This window comes from Saccopteryx bilineata, chromosome 2 (genome assembly GCF_036850765.1).
Source record: "Saccopteryx bilineata isolate mSacBil1 chromosome 2, mSacBil1_pri_phased_curated, whole genome shotgun sequence".
NCBI classification, from domain to species: Eukaryota; Metazoa; Chordata; class Mammalia; order Chiroptera; family Emballonuridae; genus Saccopteryx; species Saccopteryx bilineata.
The window spans coordinates 347,475,043-347,490,815 of NC_089491.1; the positions used below are offsets into that span (position 1 = coordinate 347,475,043).

General features: G+C 41.4%; 1 protein-coding gene and 1 pseudogene across 2 annotated transcripts in view; one reads left to right on the forward strand and one right to left on the reverse strand.

Moving 5' to 3' along the window:
- The first annotated feature begins 748 nt into the window (after positions 1-748).
- On the forward strand, positions 749-4,989 carry LOC136326528 (cofilin-1 pseudogene; annotated as a pseudogene).
- Positions 4,990-8,793: 3,804 nt separating this feature from the next.
- Positions 8,794-15,773, reverse strand: part of LOC136326527 (probable ATP-dependent RNA helicase DDX52) — a 198,599-nt gene continuing 191,619 nt past the window's right edge. Inside the window, exons 7-12 of one of the 2 annotated variants that reach the window (XM_066262617.1) lie at positions 14,884-15,006; positions 14,600-14,750; positions 14,040-14,115; positions 12,392-12,463; positions 11,085-11,177; positions 8,794-9,276 (exon numbers count right to left, since the gene is read on the reverse strand). In XM_066262617.1, coding sequence (XP_066118714.1) covers positions 9,219-9,276; positions 11,085-11,177; positions 12,392-12,463; positions 14,040-14,115; positions 14,600-14,750; positions 14,884-15,006 — 573 coding nt within the window. In that variant the 3' untranslated portion in view covers positions 8,794-9,218. Of the gene's footprint in view, positions 9,277-11,073; positions 11,178-12,391; positions 12,464-14,039; positions 14,116-14,599; positions 14,751-14,883; positions 15,007-15,773 lie in introns of both variants that reach the window. The other variant, XM_066262618.1, reaches the window with a different exon arrangement.

The following is a 15,773-nucleotide window of genomic DNA, read 5'->3' on the forward strand; positions in this document are numbered from 1 at the left end:
TAATTTTTTTGAAACACTGTAGGTAGCACCCAATTTGCTTCCTTCATAGCCCTTTATACATTCTATTTTATTTTACTCCTGTTTATTGTCTGGCCCAACCTCTAGCATATAAACTCCAAGAAGAGAAGGGCTGCATCTTATTCCCAGTGTCTAGCCCATAGCGATGGTTTTTAAATGGAATTGAGTCCAGGATTGGCCTCATGTAGGGATCAGGTTTGTATTGGCCTCTTGTTGTATCAGGTTTCTGAAACCTTTAGCATCAATACTGAATCCCTTCCTCACATATTTCACAGGAAGACAGACTTCTTAAAGCCCAAGACAACACCAGAGCTTTTGCTTTCTGTAGTCATCAGAGCGTCCACATTTCAAAATTCCAGCTATATTTTCTCAGAAGTCCCACACAAGGTAAATTCAAGAACCATTCCATTCCAGTTCTGATTTAATTTTCTTAAATTAGTAAATGCTTGATTTCAAGGACAGAAATTCTCTTTCAGAGTCCTTGGACTCTTCCACAGTCCCTAACTTAGGGTCTTGCATGCAACTAGCAATGCATTTTATTGGCATTCAGCAGGTAATCCCTACTAAAAAAAACCCTCTTAGAATTAAGAGAAGAAAAATACCAAAAACCTAAATAGCAGCTTTAAGGTCAAGTACTAGGGTGGGATGTCTGTTACTACTCTTACTATTCATCATTGTTGCAGTCCTAATCAATTTAATAAGTAAAAAAAGGAACTATTTGACAGAGACAAAACATATTTAATTATGAGATGTACAACCTAAAAAGCCCAAGAGCATTGACTAAAATTTTATCTCAAGAAACACGACAATTCAGTAAGATGGCTAAATCCATAATCAAGAGCTCAACATTCAAATTTCAATAGCTTTCCTATATATCACAAATAACTTAGAAAATGAAAGAGATCATTTCCAATATCAATAAAAATCCACAAAGTAACAAAAAATAAACTTCAAAAGAAATGTCTAAGACCTACGTGATGGAAACATCAAAACTCTTCTGAAGGACACTAGGAAGAATACACAACACGAGATACCGTTTTCCTGGAATGTTGTAAAGATGACAATTATCCTCTAATTAACCTACAAATGCAATGCAATCCTATTCAAATTACAACACAGTTTGCTAACAAAAACTGGCCAGCTGACATCTGGTAGAGAAAATATTCAAGAATAGCTATGAAATGTATGAAAAAGTAAAATAAAAAGCAGGAGCTTATCCTACCAGATAACAAAATGTGTTATAAAGGAACTAGAATCTCCTAGTGATACTGCTACTGGTACAGAAACATCTCTGCTCTGCTTGTGATATGTTGACCTTGGTATTTGTTACCTTGGTATTTCTTTCTTGGGGATTCATCTTTAAAAATTTTTTTACCATATTTTTAAATACTGTATTCAGGAGAGTGGCATGCCTTACTATTGCCCTCCCCCTCCCCACAAATGGTGACAAGTCTGACAGAAAGACTAGGACTAGTGGGGCTGGAGTACTCAGGGCGGCTTTATGAGGAAAGATGAACTTCAGCTGACTTTTCAGAGATACATAGGACTTCCATGTGCAGAGCAAGATAAGGGAATTTTAGATGGTCAAAAGCACAAACAAAAGTAGGAATGGGCATGGTGTGGCTAGCTTATGGTGAGGGGCTGCTTTGGCTGGAATGGAGGGTTGCCTTGACCACTGAAAAGGTTAACAAGGTAAATTAGTAGGTTAGAGTCATGACTGTCAGCATACTAAATCACTATTTGAATGGTAGCTCTGACATGCTGAGAAAATAAAACATTGCAAAATTAAACAAAGGGACACAAGCCAACTCAAGGAACAGGTGACTGTAACTATGATGTGCTTTAGAGAAGCCCGATGCAGGATTAAAGTTGCAGTATTTTAACTGAAGTATTTGCACCTTACACCTGGGAGAATAAAGCTGCTAACTCAATGTAATAAACTGACAAGATCATACCTAGACCTCTTAGCCATGTCTTATGCCAGGGTTATGTAGCTACATGAGGATGGAGATTCTGTATCTCTCCTCATTGCAGCCAACAAGGAAAGAAATCAGAAATAGAGTCACTGTTGAGTACAGTACATGAAATGAACATGTTCATTTTGAGCCAAAGAAATTTTGCTATGATGTCAACTGTGCCGTTAACCTTCTCAGAATAATCTAGTGGCTTGTTATACTGATGTTATTTTCAAGAGATCTCTGGAAGTGACCTTCCCTTAAAAATCCGTGGAATATAGTTTGTAATAAAAGCACAAAACATATCTCAGTGCTCCTGACTACAGAGGAATATCAAGTAGGAGTAAGTGGGAAGGTGGCTTTCATTTTCTGTTTGTGGGTTCTGAATCTATTCTAAAGACAGAATGTATTTTGGAAACCTAAATTAACTGTTGCCTTACCACAATGAGACAGAAAAAGAAAAAAGGCACATTGCTGCCACCACAGAAATGGGTAATGCCATAATGAGTGTTTTGTTAAACACATAGGATGGAATTTCTGTTTTAAACTAAAAGAAAAAGAAAGAACAATGAAAAAAAAACAGAGATAGAATAAAAACTAACTATTCTTTAGTCTATTCTAAAAAATAGCTAGCTAATCTTAACTATATATTACTTTAAACCTCACTCGTTCAGGTGAATATATAGGTTCTTAAAAAAAACACCCGCCTGTCCAGGAGGTGGCACAGTGGATAGAGCATCGGACTGGGATGCAGAGGACCCAAGTTCGAGACCCCAAGGTTGCCAGCTTGAGCGCAGGCTCATCTGGTTTGAGCAAAGCTCACCAGCTTGGACCCAAGGTCACTGGCTCGAGCAAGGGGTTACTCGGTCTACTGAAGGCCCACAGTCAAGACACATATGAGAAAGCAATCAATGAACAACTAAGGTGTCACAACGAAAAACTGATGATTGATGCTTCTCATCTCTCTATTCCTGTCTGTCTGTCCCTATCTATCCCTCTTGCTGTCTCTGTGAAAAAAAAAAAAAAAAGAACACACCCAATCTAATTTTAGCATTAGGATTTTCTTGTACAATTTATCCTGTGTATAAGGTCCTCTTCTCATCTACCCTAGGGACAATGGCACCATTCTCTAAATAAGCAGAGTGTGAGATCACTGTCTTCGCCAAAGTCACATGAAAACACAAGACACAGACCAGGCACCCCTGGTCCTCTGCCAGTGCTTTCATGGCCTGTCCCACTCTGACTAAACGTCCAGGTCCCGTGTTTTGGGAGCTGTCCTCACCTCACTTGACTCCTGCTCTTCCTCTTCATCCTGGGCATCTGTCCTCTCATTTTTCTTTTTCTTAAATTAATTTTAATGGGGTGATATTGATAAATCAGGGTACATATGTTCAGAGGAAACATCTCTAGGTTATTTTGACATTGGATTATGCTGTCTTCTCATTTTCAATTGGCCCGTTTCCCACTCTGCTTTGGGAACCTCACTTCCTGCTCCTCCTTGAGAAGCTTCATCAGGAGTCCTGTTCCAGAAATCAGAGTTTCCTCAATTATTTTTGTAACTTGAATTATAAAATTCAGGTTTAAGAGAAGGGTTCCCTCTGTCGCTTTTAACACAACTTGGGCATATCGCCACCTTGTACGTTTGAAAAAAGGGAGTTTAGTAATGTTGTTTTTCTATCTTCTAGATTTTCCTCCAAGAAATAAGGCAGCATGTAATTTAGTGCTCTAAGAGCATCACTTGTGTCATTAAAGTCAAGCTGCTCACTCATAAAGGTTGACAGATTGCTGCCACTTTTTTCTGGTTATGTCTTCAACAGTTCAATAGTCAGCTCAGTGCTGGTGCTTTCTTTGAACTTTTACTCATTTATTAATCCTGCCTTTGCTGTGGACAGTTCTTCATCTGTCAAAAAAGAAGAGACCGCAGTTGGATCTCAGCAGCAGCCGCAGCGGCTCTTGTCTTCTAAGGCTCATCTTGCTATCTCCTTTTTCGCTTCCAAAAATATGGCCTCTGGTGTGGCTGTCTGTGATGGAGTCATCCAAGTGTTCAATGACATGAAGGTGCATAAGTCCTCAACACCAGAGGAGGTGAAGAAGTGCAAGAAGGCAGTGCTCTTCTACCTGAGTGAAGACAAGAAGAGTATCATTCTGGAGGAGGGCAAGGAGATCCTGGTAGGTTATGTGGACCAGACAGTAGACAACCCCTAAGCCACCTCTGTCAAGATGCTACCGGACAAAGACTGCCGCTACGCTCTGTATGACGCAACCTATGAGAACAAGGAGAGCAAGAAGGAGGACCTGGTGTTTATCTTTTGGGCCCCTGAGTCTGCACCCCTTAAAAGCAAAGTGATCTATGCCAGCTCCAAGGATGCCATCAAGAAGCTGACAGGGATCAAGCATGAATTACAAGCGAACTGCTATGAGGAGGTCAAGGACCGCTGCACTCTGGCAGAGAAGCTGGGGGGCAGTGCTGCCATCTCCCTGGAGGGCAAGCCTTTGTGAGCCCCCTCCAGCCCCCTGCCTGGAGCATCTGGCAGCCCCAGACCTGCCTGTGGGGGGTTGCAGGCTGCCCCCTTCCCGCCAGACCGGAGGGGCTGGGGGATGCCAGCAGTGGGAAGGCAATCCCTTCACCCAGTTGCCAAACAGCCCCCCCACCCCCTGCATCTTCCTCTTCCCTCCATCCCTGATGGTTCTGGCCTTCCCAAACTGCTTTTGATCTTCTGATTCCTCTTGGGTTGAAGGAGACCAAGTCGCCCACAGGCACCCCAGTTTGGGGGGGCCTGTATCTTTTAACGACACCCCAGTTCCCACCTGTTGCTCCCCTTTCCCTTGCTGCCAGCTTCTAACCGCAATAGTGACTCTGTGCTTGTCTGTTTAGTTCTGTGTATAAATGGAATGTTGTGGAGATGATCCCTCCCTGTGCCGCCTTTTCACATGGTCGTGGCCACTCTTGGAAGCAGGACCAGTAAGATACCTTCAATTTTAAAAAAGAAAACACAATAAAAAGCCTCACTTAAAAAAAAAAAAGACTACTTTTGATGACACACTCATGGGGCAGCTTTTGTCAGTCCATAGCCTGCATCCCAGTCAAATCAATTAGGAATTGAGTGCTATTTTGAGAGGAGAGAAACAAACCCTACCTAAACTTATGCTTGGCAACACAACAAAAGCAGAAAAGTATCTTTTTCAAAAGTGGTCATTTACTCACATTTCATAGCATGATTATAGTAGGTATATTTAGAATTATTCTTCTGGTCCCCAAGGGACAACTGCCTAGTACTGAGGAAAAGCCAAGGCTGGAAGACACCTCTCAGGTAGACTCTCTGCAGATCCACGTGACTCCTCACATTCATGTGCCTCATCCTGTCCTGCTCAGATGCGGAGGGAGCATGAGGCTTCCTTTCTCCATCATGTCAGTGTGCTTATGTTCTTGCTACCATCCCAGGTGACCATGATGAACACCCAGCGCCAACATGTCCTCATCTGGACCTGCCCTTTCCAACCTACCACCTACTCCTCAGCTTAGTCCCTGCTGCCACATATCCTGACACCCACAGCAGAAGGCTCTATACAGGAAAAGCCACTATGTCCACACTAGTTCTTTGGTTAAATTGAGGCAGACATTGACCCTGGCTGGTTGGGTCTGTGGTAGAGCATCGACCTGGCATGTGGATGTCTGAGTTTCAATTCTTGGTCAGGGCACATCTTGGTCAGGAGAAGCGACCACATGATTCTCCATCCCTCCTCCTCCCTCAGCTCTCCCCCTTTCTCTCCCCCTCCAACAGCCATTGCTCTATCGGTTCCAAAGCATCAGCCCAGGAACCGAGGATGGCTCTGTGGAGCCTCCCCTAGGTGATAAAAATAGCTTTGTTTGTGAGCATGGCCTAAGATGGGCAAAGCGTTGGCCCCAGACAGGAGCTGTCGGGTGGATCCTAGTCAGGGTGCATGAGGGAGTCTGTCTCTGTATCTCTCCTCCTCTCACTTGGCAAAAGAAGAAAGAAAAATTTAGGCTGCCATCTAGGATGTAGGCTAAGACATTTGTCAGGCTGTGTTCCAATGTGCAACGCTTGATAAGTCTATGGAATAATAATATTTGGGGTCCTCAACTGCAGAAAGAAAAAGCAACTTTTGTCAGATGCCTACTTTGCTTTCATTTCAGGTCATTTATTATATTTCAGTTATTCCTGGGGAACCATCCAAAGATTCTAACCACGTGAAGGTAAAGTGTACATTTGTGCAGCTGGGTTATTTTTCTGAAAAAATTAAAAGGTGGTGGTGCCTGACCTGTGGTGGCGCAGTGGATAAAGCGTCGACCTGGAAATGCTGAGGTCGCCGGTTCGAAAACCTGGACTTGCCTGGTCAAGGCACATATGGGAGTTGATGCTTCTAGCTCCTCCTCCCCTTCTCTCTCTGTCTCTCCTTTCTCTCTCCCTGTCTCTCCCTCTCCTCTCTGAAAAAAATGAATAAATAAAAAAAAAAACGTTTAAAAGGTGGTGGTGACGGTCAGAGAAGAAGGTCAGAGTCCTACGAAAGGAGTATCACGGGCTTCAGAGAACCCCAAACTGGAAGCAGGAGACCTGGTTACTAGGTGACAGCACTTAACACTTTCAGATCTTGTTTTAACTCACCTGTAAAAGGAGATGGAAATACCTGTTCTGCCCACCTTTGGGTAAAAGAAACTAATATATTTGGTCAAAAAATTGTTTTGAAAAATAAGTGACACTGTCTTTATACAAGTAGCAAAGTGTTATTTATGATGTGGCCCAGATCACTGACAAGAGATCACTAACAGAGACCCATATTCAAGTTATCCAGGCACACCTGACCTGTGGTGGCGCAGCGGTGTCGACCTGGAATGCTGAGGTCGCCGGTTCAAATCCCTGGGCTTGCTCAGTCAAGGCACATATGGGAGTTGATGCTTTCTGCTCCTCCCCCCTTCTCTCTCCCTCTCTATCTCTCTCTTCTCAAACATGAATAAATAATAAAATAAAAATAATTTTAAAAAAAAGTTATCCAGGCACAAAATCACATTTTGAAACTGATCAAATAGGTACAATGAACCAAATATGTAGAAAAATACTTAAAAGCACCTGAGTGTTTGGTGGATAAAAAACCTTGAGCTTCAGAGCTGGCTTGGAGTGGGACAGCCTAAGAACACAAGAGCCTCCATCCATTAGAAGGGCTGGGGATTAGTAGTTCTCTGATGGGACCAGAAACTCTCCGGTTCCAAATAAAACATTCATGAAACAGTACAATTTGTACTCTCTTTATAAAATTGCAAAAACAGCCTGACCAGGTGGTGGTACAGGATAGAGTCAGCCTAAGATGCAGAGAACCCAGGTTCAAAACCCCGAGTCACTGCAGGCTCATCTGGCTTGAGCACGGGCTCACCAGCTTGAGCGCAGGGTCACTGGCCTTGAGTGTGAAATTGCAGACATGACCCCAGGGTCGCTGGCTTGAGCCCAAAGATTGCTGGCTCAAGCCCAAGGTCACTGCCTTGAGCAAGGGGTCACTGGGTTTGGCTGGACCCCATATGGGACCCATATTTACTGGCAATTCCAACCTTCACGGTGTGTTTAGGCCTGTAGCCACAAACTAGGTCAGAACCCAGAGAGGACTAAAGTTGATTTTTTATCCACTGTACAATAATATCAACAGAGAAAAATCTGCTAATGGTGAATAGCCTCCATCACTGTCTAATCATAATCCTTTACCTTTGGCTGGAGCTGCTTCCTGAAGGATGAAGGGCCGTAAAGCATCAGGAAAGAAAAGCCGTAAGAGAATGCAATCGGAGGTACATCAAGTCACAGGAACACTCCACCTTATCGGGTTAAAACTTTTACCAGTTTCAAGCAAAGGCATCTTGAATGGAAAGAGACAGGAAAGAGCATAGTTAAATGATGAAAACTGAAGAAAGGAAGAGGCTGGACAACACTGTGTAATTACCAGAGGGAAACAGGGACAGGCGGAGGTGGGAGGAGGTAAAAGGGTGATACAAGGTGATGGAAGGAAACTTGCGTAGTGAACATACAATATAATATACAGATGGTGTATTAATGAACTGTATCCCTGAAACCGTTGTGATTTTATTAACCAATAACACCCCAATAAATCAGTTAAAAAAAAAAAAGGGAGAGGCCAACCATAGCTTGTAGATGCAACATTTTAACAGGTAAAGTATTACCTACCTTACAAATGAAGTTATAAGAATACTTAATAGACCAAAGCATTTAAAGTCTTACAGAACTTAAATAACCAGCCACAGAAGAGGCATCTCTTTGTTTTGTGGCTTATACCACAAAAGGTCATCAAGAAATTAAGAAGTAGTAAAATAAAGAGCAGTAGGATTATTCTTGGTAAATAGCCTGGGCTTCTTGTCCACTCACAAAACAAACAAACCGCCCTGGCCGGTGGCTCAGCGGTAGAGCATCGGCCTAGCGTGCGGAGGACCCGGGTTCGATTCCCGGCCAGGGCACACAGGAGAAGCGCCCATTTGCTTCTCCACCCCTCCGCCGCGCTTTCCTCTCTGTCTCTCTCTTCCCCTCCCGCAGCCGAGGCTCCATTGGAGCAAAGATGGCCCGGGCGCTAGGGATGGCTCTGTGGCCTCTGCCCCAGGCGCTAGAGTGGCTCTGGTCGCAACATGGCGACGCCCAGGATGGGCAGAGCATCGCCCCCTGGTGGGCAGAGCGTCGCCCCTGGTGGGCGTGCCGGGTGGATCCCGGTCGGGCGCATGCGGGAGTCTGTTTGACTGTCTCTCCCTGTTTCCAGCTTCAGAAAAATGAGAAAAAAAAAAACAAAAAAAAAAAGAAAAAAAAAAAAAAACAAAAAAAACCACAAGGCGGCAGGGAAGGGACTTTCAATCTGAAGGCTTTACTTTGGTTCTAGATGTCTCTGCAACATACTTCATACATTCCTCCACACTTGAAGGGAACCATCCGTAAGAGTTCACCACATTTGGATGTTGTCATTTTTACCGTAAGTTTTTGATCTTCTTTAAGAATTACCTCAAGATTCAAACCACAGAAATGTCATTGAATGTTATTTTCATTGTGTAATCATTTAAAAGTCACCTACATTGAAATATGACATGATACACTGAAAGTTTATGATCATTTTTCACCAGCCCCATGTTCTTGTAGTTGATTTCAAATGTTACAGGTGATTTTAAGGTGAAGTAGTCCATGAAAACAACAATCACATTGAGATCATTAAATTATCCTCTTGATCCAGTCTTTTAAAAAATATTTTTTAACTTTTGTCTTTAAGAGCTACTTTCTTCTTGTTGTTCTGACCAATGATTTTTTTCCTAGGACAAGGAAAGTAAGAAAAGCTGGATCAGAAATTCTAGCTTATATATACTTTCCAAAAATCTACCATTTAGTAAACATCAACTAAAACCTATGATATAATCAAATATATGAGGCAGTAGGAACACAACACGCATTAGGTCTCCACCCTTTAGAAAACAACAATCACCTAAGAGACAGGAAGGTCACAGTAAACAATATAACATGATCTAAAAGACAGATTCTGATCCTTACCTAACAGTAAAAGTTAACATTAAGTGCTAATACTGTCTTAAGCTCCTTATATGTTATGACCTTTGATAATCTTCCTAATTTATTAAGATTCTATTATTATCCTGATTTTACAGATGAGAAAAATGAAGAATGGTGGTGCAAATTGGTGATCATCACACAGTGGTGAGAAATGTTAGACATGAACCCCAACAGTCTGATTTTAGAGTCTGGTGAAAGCCATAACTAAATGTTAACACAGGAAAAGGAAACAAGTTTTGAGAAAATAATGTTAGCATACCATAGGAAAGTAATACAAAATTCTCAGATGTAGATTAACTCATTTAATCCTCAGCCAAACACAAGTGGTAGAGTTGGTATTATTTTCAGGTTGAGAAGCTGGGCTCAAAGATATGGACGCAAGAGTTACCAGCATAGAGGTATGAGCTGAGGCTACACATGTGGACAGCACCACTAAAGGGACACCTGTACTGGATAACTAAGCTAGAGTCAGATCAGTTCTTCTTTGTGGGCCATGTTAAGAAGTATGGCCTTCAGGCTCACTCTCTCTTGGGAGCAGGCCTGCGCCTTTCCCTTCCCCTCTCCTTCCTCCCGGGCAGTTACCTTTGACTTTCTCTCTCCTAAGCTGTAATGGCCTTTCTTCTGTCTCTGTAACTTGTTTCCTGAGCCCGTGCAGCCCAGCGGGCTCACTTCTACTACCTCTGTAACTTTCTAATTAAACTTGCTCTTCTGATTTGAAATATATATATATATATATATATATATATATATATGGCTTTTAAATGTAAAAAAAATGAAGAGAGCATCTTAATTAAAGGTCTAGAGTGACAAAATTTATACCAAGTGCCCTTAAAGTCTTAGTGCAACTTTGTTTTAATAACCTCAGAAGTAGGCCCTGGCCGGTTGGCTCAGCGGTAGAGCATCGGCCTGGCGTGCGGGGGACCCAGGTTCGATTCCCGGCCAGGGCACATAGGAGAAGCGCCCATTTGCTTCTCCACCCCCACCTTCCTCTCTGTCTCTCTCTTCCCCTCCCGCAGCCAAGGCTCCATTGGAGCAAAGATGGCCCGGGCGCTGGGGATGGCTCCTTGGCCTCTGCCCCAGGCACTAGAGTGGCTCTGGTCGCGGCAGAGCGTGGCCTCTGGTGGATGTGCCGGGTGGATCCCGGTTGGGCGCATGCGGGAGTCTGTCTGACTGTCTCTCCCCGTTTCCAGCTTCAGAAAAACACAAAAAATAAAAAAAAAAATAAAAAAAATAACCTCAGAAGTATAAATAATATAAACTGACAAGAATCAACACAATTACTTAAAACATTGATATTTCTTATTAATATTCAACAGAACCACCATCTTATACTCTAGTTTTAACCCTTATAAAAACTTTCATCAGCTGCTGCTCAGTGCCTGGAAGGACTGCGTTTGTAATCCCACCTTCCATATTACCCAGAGAACATAGATTCTAACACGTGTACAACAGTTCTGATATAATCCACCTCTAAAAAACTCATCCTAAGGAAAAATAATGCCTACTCCAACTACATAATGGAGTCAAACAGTTAATTTTCTCACCATCTACTTACCGTTTATCCTTAGCGTTTTCTAAGAAGTATTTTGGAGTGGTACTAATGCTCTCCCTTTGCAATGGCTTCTTAATCATCTTCTTCTTTTGTTTGCTGAAAGTCAAAGACAGGAAAGAATTACATGTAGCTTAAAGCTAAAACTGGTTTTGAATCTTTTTTCATCTGATGAAATATATATTTAGTGTTTAAGGAATAATAAAACAAGCACCTCTGTACCCATCTTAAGAAATAGGGTCACTATTATCGTTGTACCTTCCGTGGGTGTTATGAAATTCCCAGTGCCATCTGGGCACCCCTACTGTCTCACTTCATTTGGGTTACTATACCAAAACACCATAGACTGGGTGGCTTATACACAACAGAAATTTATTTCTCATAGTTCTGGAAGCTGTGAAGTCTAAGGTGCTGGCAAATACAGTTTCTGGTAAGATCCCGTTTGCTGGTTCTCTGTGTCCTCACATGGCAGAAGAGGTGAGGGATCCCTTTGGGGTTCCTTCTATTAGGACACTAATCCCATTCAGGAGGAATCTGTCCTCATGACCGAATCACCTTCCAGAGGCCCTGCTTCCTAATACCATCACCTTGGGGTTAATGTTTCAACATGTAATTTTGGGGGTTCAAACTTTCACTCCATAGCACCCACCTTATAGTTGATTCTTAATCACAAAATGTTTTTTTAATCCACCTGATTTATCCACACTATCCATTTCATATCCTAGATTACCTAATAGCATTTATAGAGGCAACCCAAAGGGAAGGTAAATTCAGTCAATTTTTTAAATGCCAGTGATTATGATTAAAATATATCCTGTGCCAACAAGCATTAGAGTTTGACTTTGGCCAGTTAACCGCTTTTAACCAGTATTCTGAATTAAAACAATTGAACTGTATTTTACTCACACTGAATAACTTTTTTAAAATATGAATACTTAAAATCTCAAGGATGAGACCTGCGGTGGCGCAGTGGATAAAGTGTCGACCTGGAACGCTGAGGTCATGGTTTGAAACTCTGGGCTTGCCTGGTCAAGGCACATATGGGAGTTGATCCTTCCTGTTCCTCCCCCTCCTTCTCTCTCTCTCTCTTCTTTAAAATCAGTAAGATAAAAAAAATTTTTTTTTTTTTATCTCAAGGATGAAGAAACTGGCACAGAAAGTACAGTATTACAAATATTTAAAAGGGAAATTTTTATCTTAAATAGTTCTGAAAATAGTAGTATTGTTAGAACTATATGTAAGAGTGTGGAAGTAAGAATGTATATACAAAGAGAGGGAGAAAAAGAGAACGTCCGGTAAATTCAAGACTGTACCTTAGTAGTTTTTGGAAACCTCTTATGTATTCTGGAACAGGACAGCCGGCCTGCTGTATAACATTGGCAATGCTGAAAAAGGTACCCATAAACATAAGTCTGTATCTTATCAAACTGATGTTTATGAACTCATACGCTCTGCACAATACAAGAGAAACTAAAACTACACAAGAAAGAAATTCAATACAGTGTTTTTCATTATCACCAGATGCAATCACATTGGATCTGAGAGAATGTCTGCTGGACTAAAAGCTATAAATTGATGAATAATTTTAGATAGAAGCTATTTCTGCTCAACATTTATTTATCAAGCTCTAAGAAGCTACTAAGTACACTCAGATGGGTCTCTTACTAAAGCTAGAGTCAAGCTTAAATCTATGAAATGATAGTGCTTACCATGGATCTGGCATAGTCTTAAGTTTTCTCATGTGGAATAACTGACTCAATCTTCACAACAACCGTTTGTAGGAAGGACTATCATTATTCCCATTTCCCAGATGGAAAACTGAGGAGCAGTTACACTGGTATGGGGAGTCATCAGATTCACATGGTTGGGGTTGCTGAGGAAACTGTAGGTGAATCTGGGCTCTGTTGGAATACATACTCCCCTACACATGTACATGTGAAAGCCTCTCAAAGCAAAAGCAAGACTCAGAGGGCACAAATCAAAATCTTTACCAAAACTAATAAACCCAGAAGACTCAAAGTACAAACTGCCTTCAGCCATACTTCAATTTCAATTGTTAGTAAAGTAACGTGTTACCAATCACAGCCTTTCATCAACCTCAATGAGCTCAGCAGCCAAAATGTATGAAACTCAACTTTAACATTAATATCTATGATGATGGGCTAAGTTCACACCTATGATTCTAAAAGTATACCTAGCATATGTTATCCAGGCCTCAGGGGGCTACCCTTGAGTAATACTGGAGTGTGTTACTGAAATAATTTTTCCTGGGACTAAATATAAAACTCCATCTGCCCCTAAGAGTAATGGGAAGGATGCACAACAGTAAGAGAATTTTAATGGGGCTAAAGAGACCCAGGGGTTAATTTTAAACTATTCACTCATTCAAAAACCTTAATATTACATTGTAATACCAGCTGGTGGTTACTTGGAGAAATCTGTGAGTTATTAGAATTCGGGAATATTTGTTATTATTAGCAAGAATGAAAGGGCCCAAACGGTTTTTTTTTTTAATCCCATTTTTCCTTTTCTCATTGCTAAAATTTGGTTGACTACCATAACAGAATTTTGGACAAAGCCGTTTTGTTAATCTATTTGTTAACTGTGTGTAAGAATAATGAATTAACCTGAGCAGGTAGTGTCGCAGTGGATAGAGCATCATCCCGGGATGCTGAGGACCCAGTTTCAAAACTCCTCAAATTTGCCGGCTTGAGCACAGGCTCATCCAGCTTCAGTGTGCAATCCCAGACTTGACCCCATGGTTGCTGGCTTGAAGCCCAAGGTCTCTGGCTTAAGGAAGGGGTCAGTGGCTGGGCTGGAGCCCCCTGTCAAGGCACATAGGAGAAAATGATCAATGAACAACTAAGGTGCTGCACAAATAATTAATCAATGCTTCTGATCTCTCTCCCTTCTTGTCTCTTTCATAAAAATAAAAAAAAAAAAAAAAGAATTGCAATTTACCTTCTTAATAATGGTTTATCATCTTCAGTGAAAAATGTAACAGCTTTTCCTTTATGCCCTGCTCTTCCAGTTCGACCTAAGAGAAACCAGAGCATTAAAAAACATTTTTTGGGAGAAAGGGACCTTCAAGATTTATATACAAAAGTTACCAGAGTTTTGGGGGGGGGGTTTTGGTAAGAGACAGACAGATAGGGATAGAAAGACAGGACAGGAGATGAGAAGCATCAATTCTTCGTTGTGGCACCTTAGTTGTTCATTGAATGCTTTCTTGTATGTGCCTTGATCTGGGGCTACAGCAGAGTGAGTGGCCCCTTGCTCAAGCCAGCGACCTTGGGTTCAAGCTAGTGAGCCTTGCCCAAACCAGATGAGCCCGCACTCAAGCCGGCGACCTCAGAGTTTCGAAACTGGGTCCTCTGCATCCTTGTCTGATGCTCTATCCACTGAGCCACTGCCTGGTTAGGCAAAAAGGTCACCAGAGTTTTCATGGCACTAAAAAATGGTATGTCTTAGGGATTAGCAGAGGTGCTAAAAATGGATGAGTGTGGAGACGGACAACTCACCTATCCTGTGGATATATTCAACTGAGCTCGTTGGAAAGTCATAGTTGATCACCAAGTTCACACCTTTAAAATCAATACCTCTGGCGAGCAAGGCTGTACAAATAAGGACCCAGATTTTTCCTGCTCTGAAGCTGTGGACTGTGTTATCTCTCTGGTTAACAGAACATATATTAAATGTTTTAGTACCACTATAGGAATGGAAAACAAATACTTTATAAGTTTAATGCCAGTACTTTAAAATTTAATTGTTCTTTATCATTTTCAAAGTATACATTTGATTTTACCTGTTCCTGTGTTCTGTCTGCATGAATAATGTCCACATTAATGCCTTCATATATGAGCTCATGAAAAAGCTCTTTAGCCCTTTCAATGGACTGAACAAAAACAAGAACAGGTGGATTGAAACCCTAAAAGAAAGGCAAAAATCAGTACATATAACCCATAATTAAGGCTATAATCACATCATTGCATGACTTTGGCTCTTTAAAGAACCCAATTCAATTCAGTGTCCTTTCACAGCCAAATTTCTAGAACCAGTGGTCTAATCTGCCTGTCCTCCTCATCATCCATTCTCTATAATGGGTTCTTTCCACAAACTTGAACTGTATTCTCCATCTTGTAAATTCCAATAAGCTTGTCTAATTAACCTCCTTCACCTTTCCAAAGGGATGGTATCCATTCCTTCAAATAATCTCTTGTCCTCTGTGCCTCAGGACTTTTAATATGATTCTGCTTAAAATGTAATGACTGTCTTTGCAATTCATTATCTACTCCCATTGTGTGGGTATTCCCCCCAAAGCTAAGTTCTTGAGTCTCTGCTCTCCCAATTTAATATTTATCTTATTAAATTAAAACCTCAGTTATAAACTATCAGCTCTAAGCAAATGAGTTGTACGTTTATATCATTCCCTGCGTCTCTCTAAACCAGCACTGTATATTTACAACTGTCTATATTCAAACTTAACCTTTTTATTTGGGTCCACACAGCCCTTTCAGAGTCTAATGAAAGCTATGAAGCTTACAGGAAATCACAAATTTACATAAAATCTAACATATAATTTCAGGGGGTTCACAAATCCTAAAGCTCACACATGACTAAAAATACCTTATGTACAATCCTGTGTATCTGTGAAAACCTTAAATCTCCTATCACAAAATGGTATTCTTATTTTTA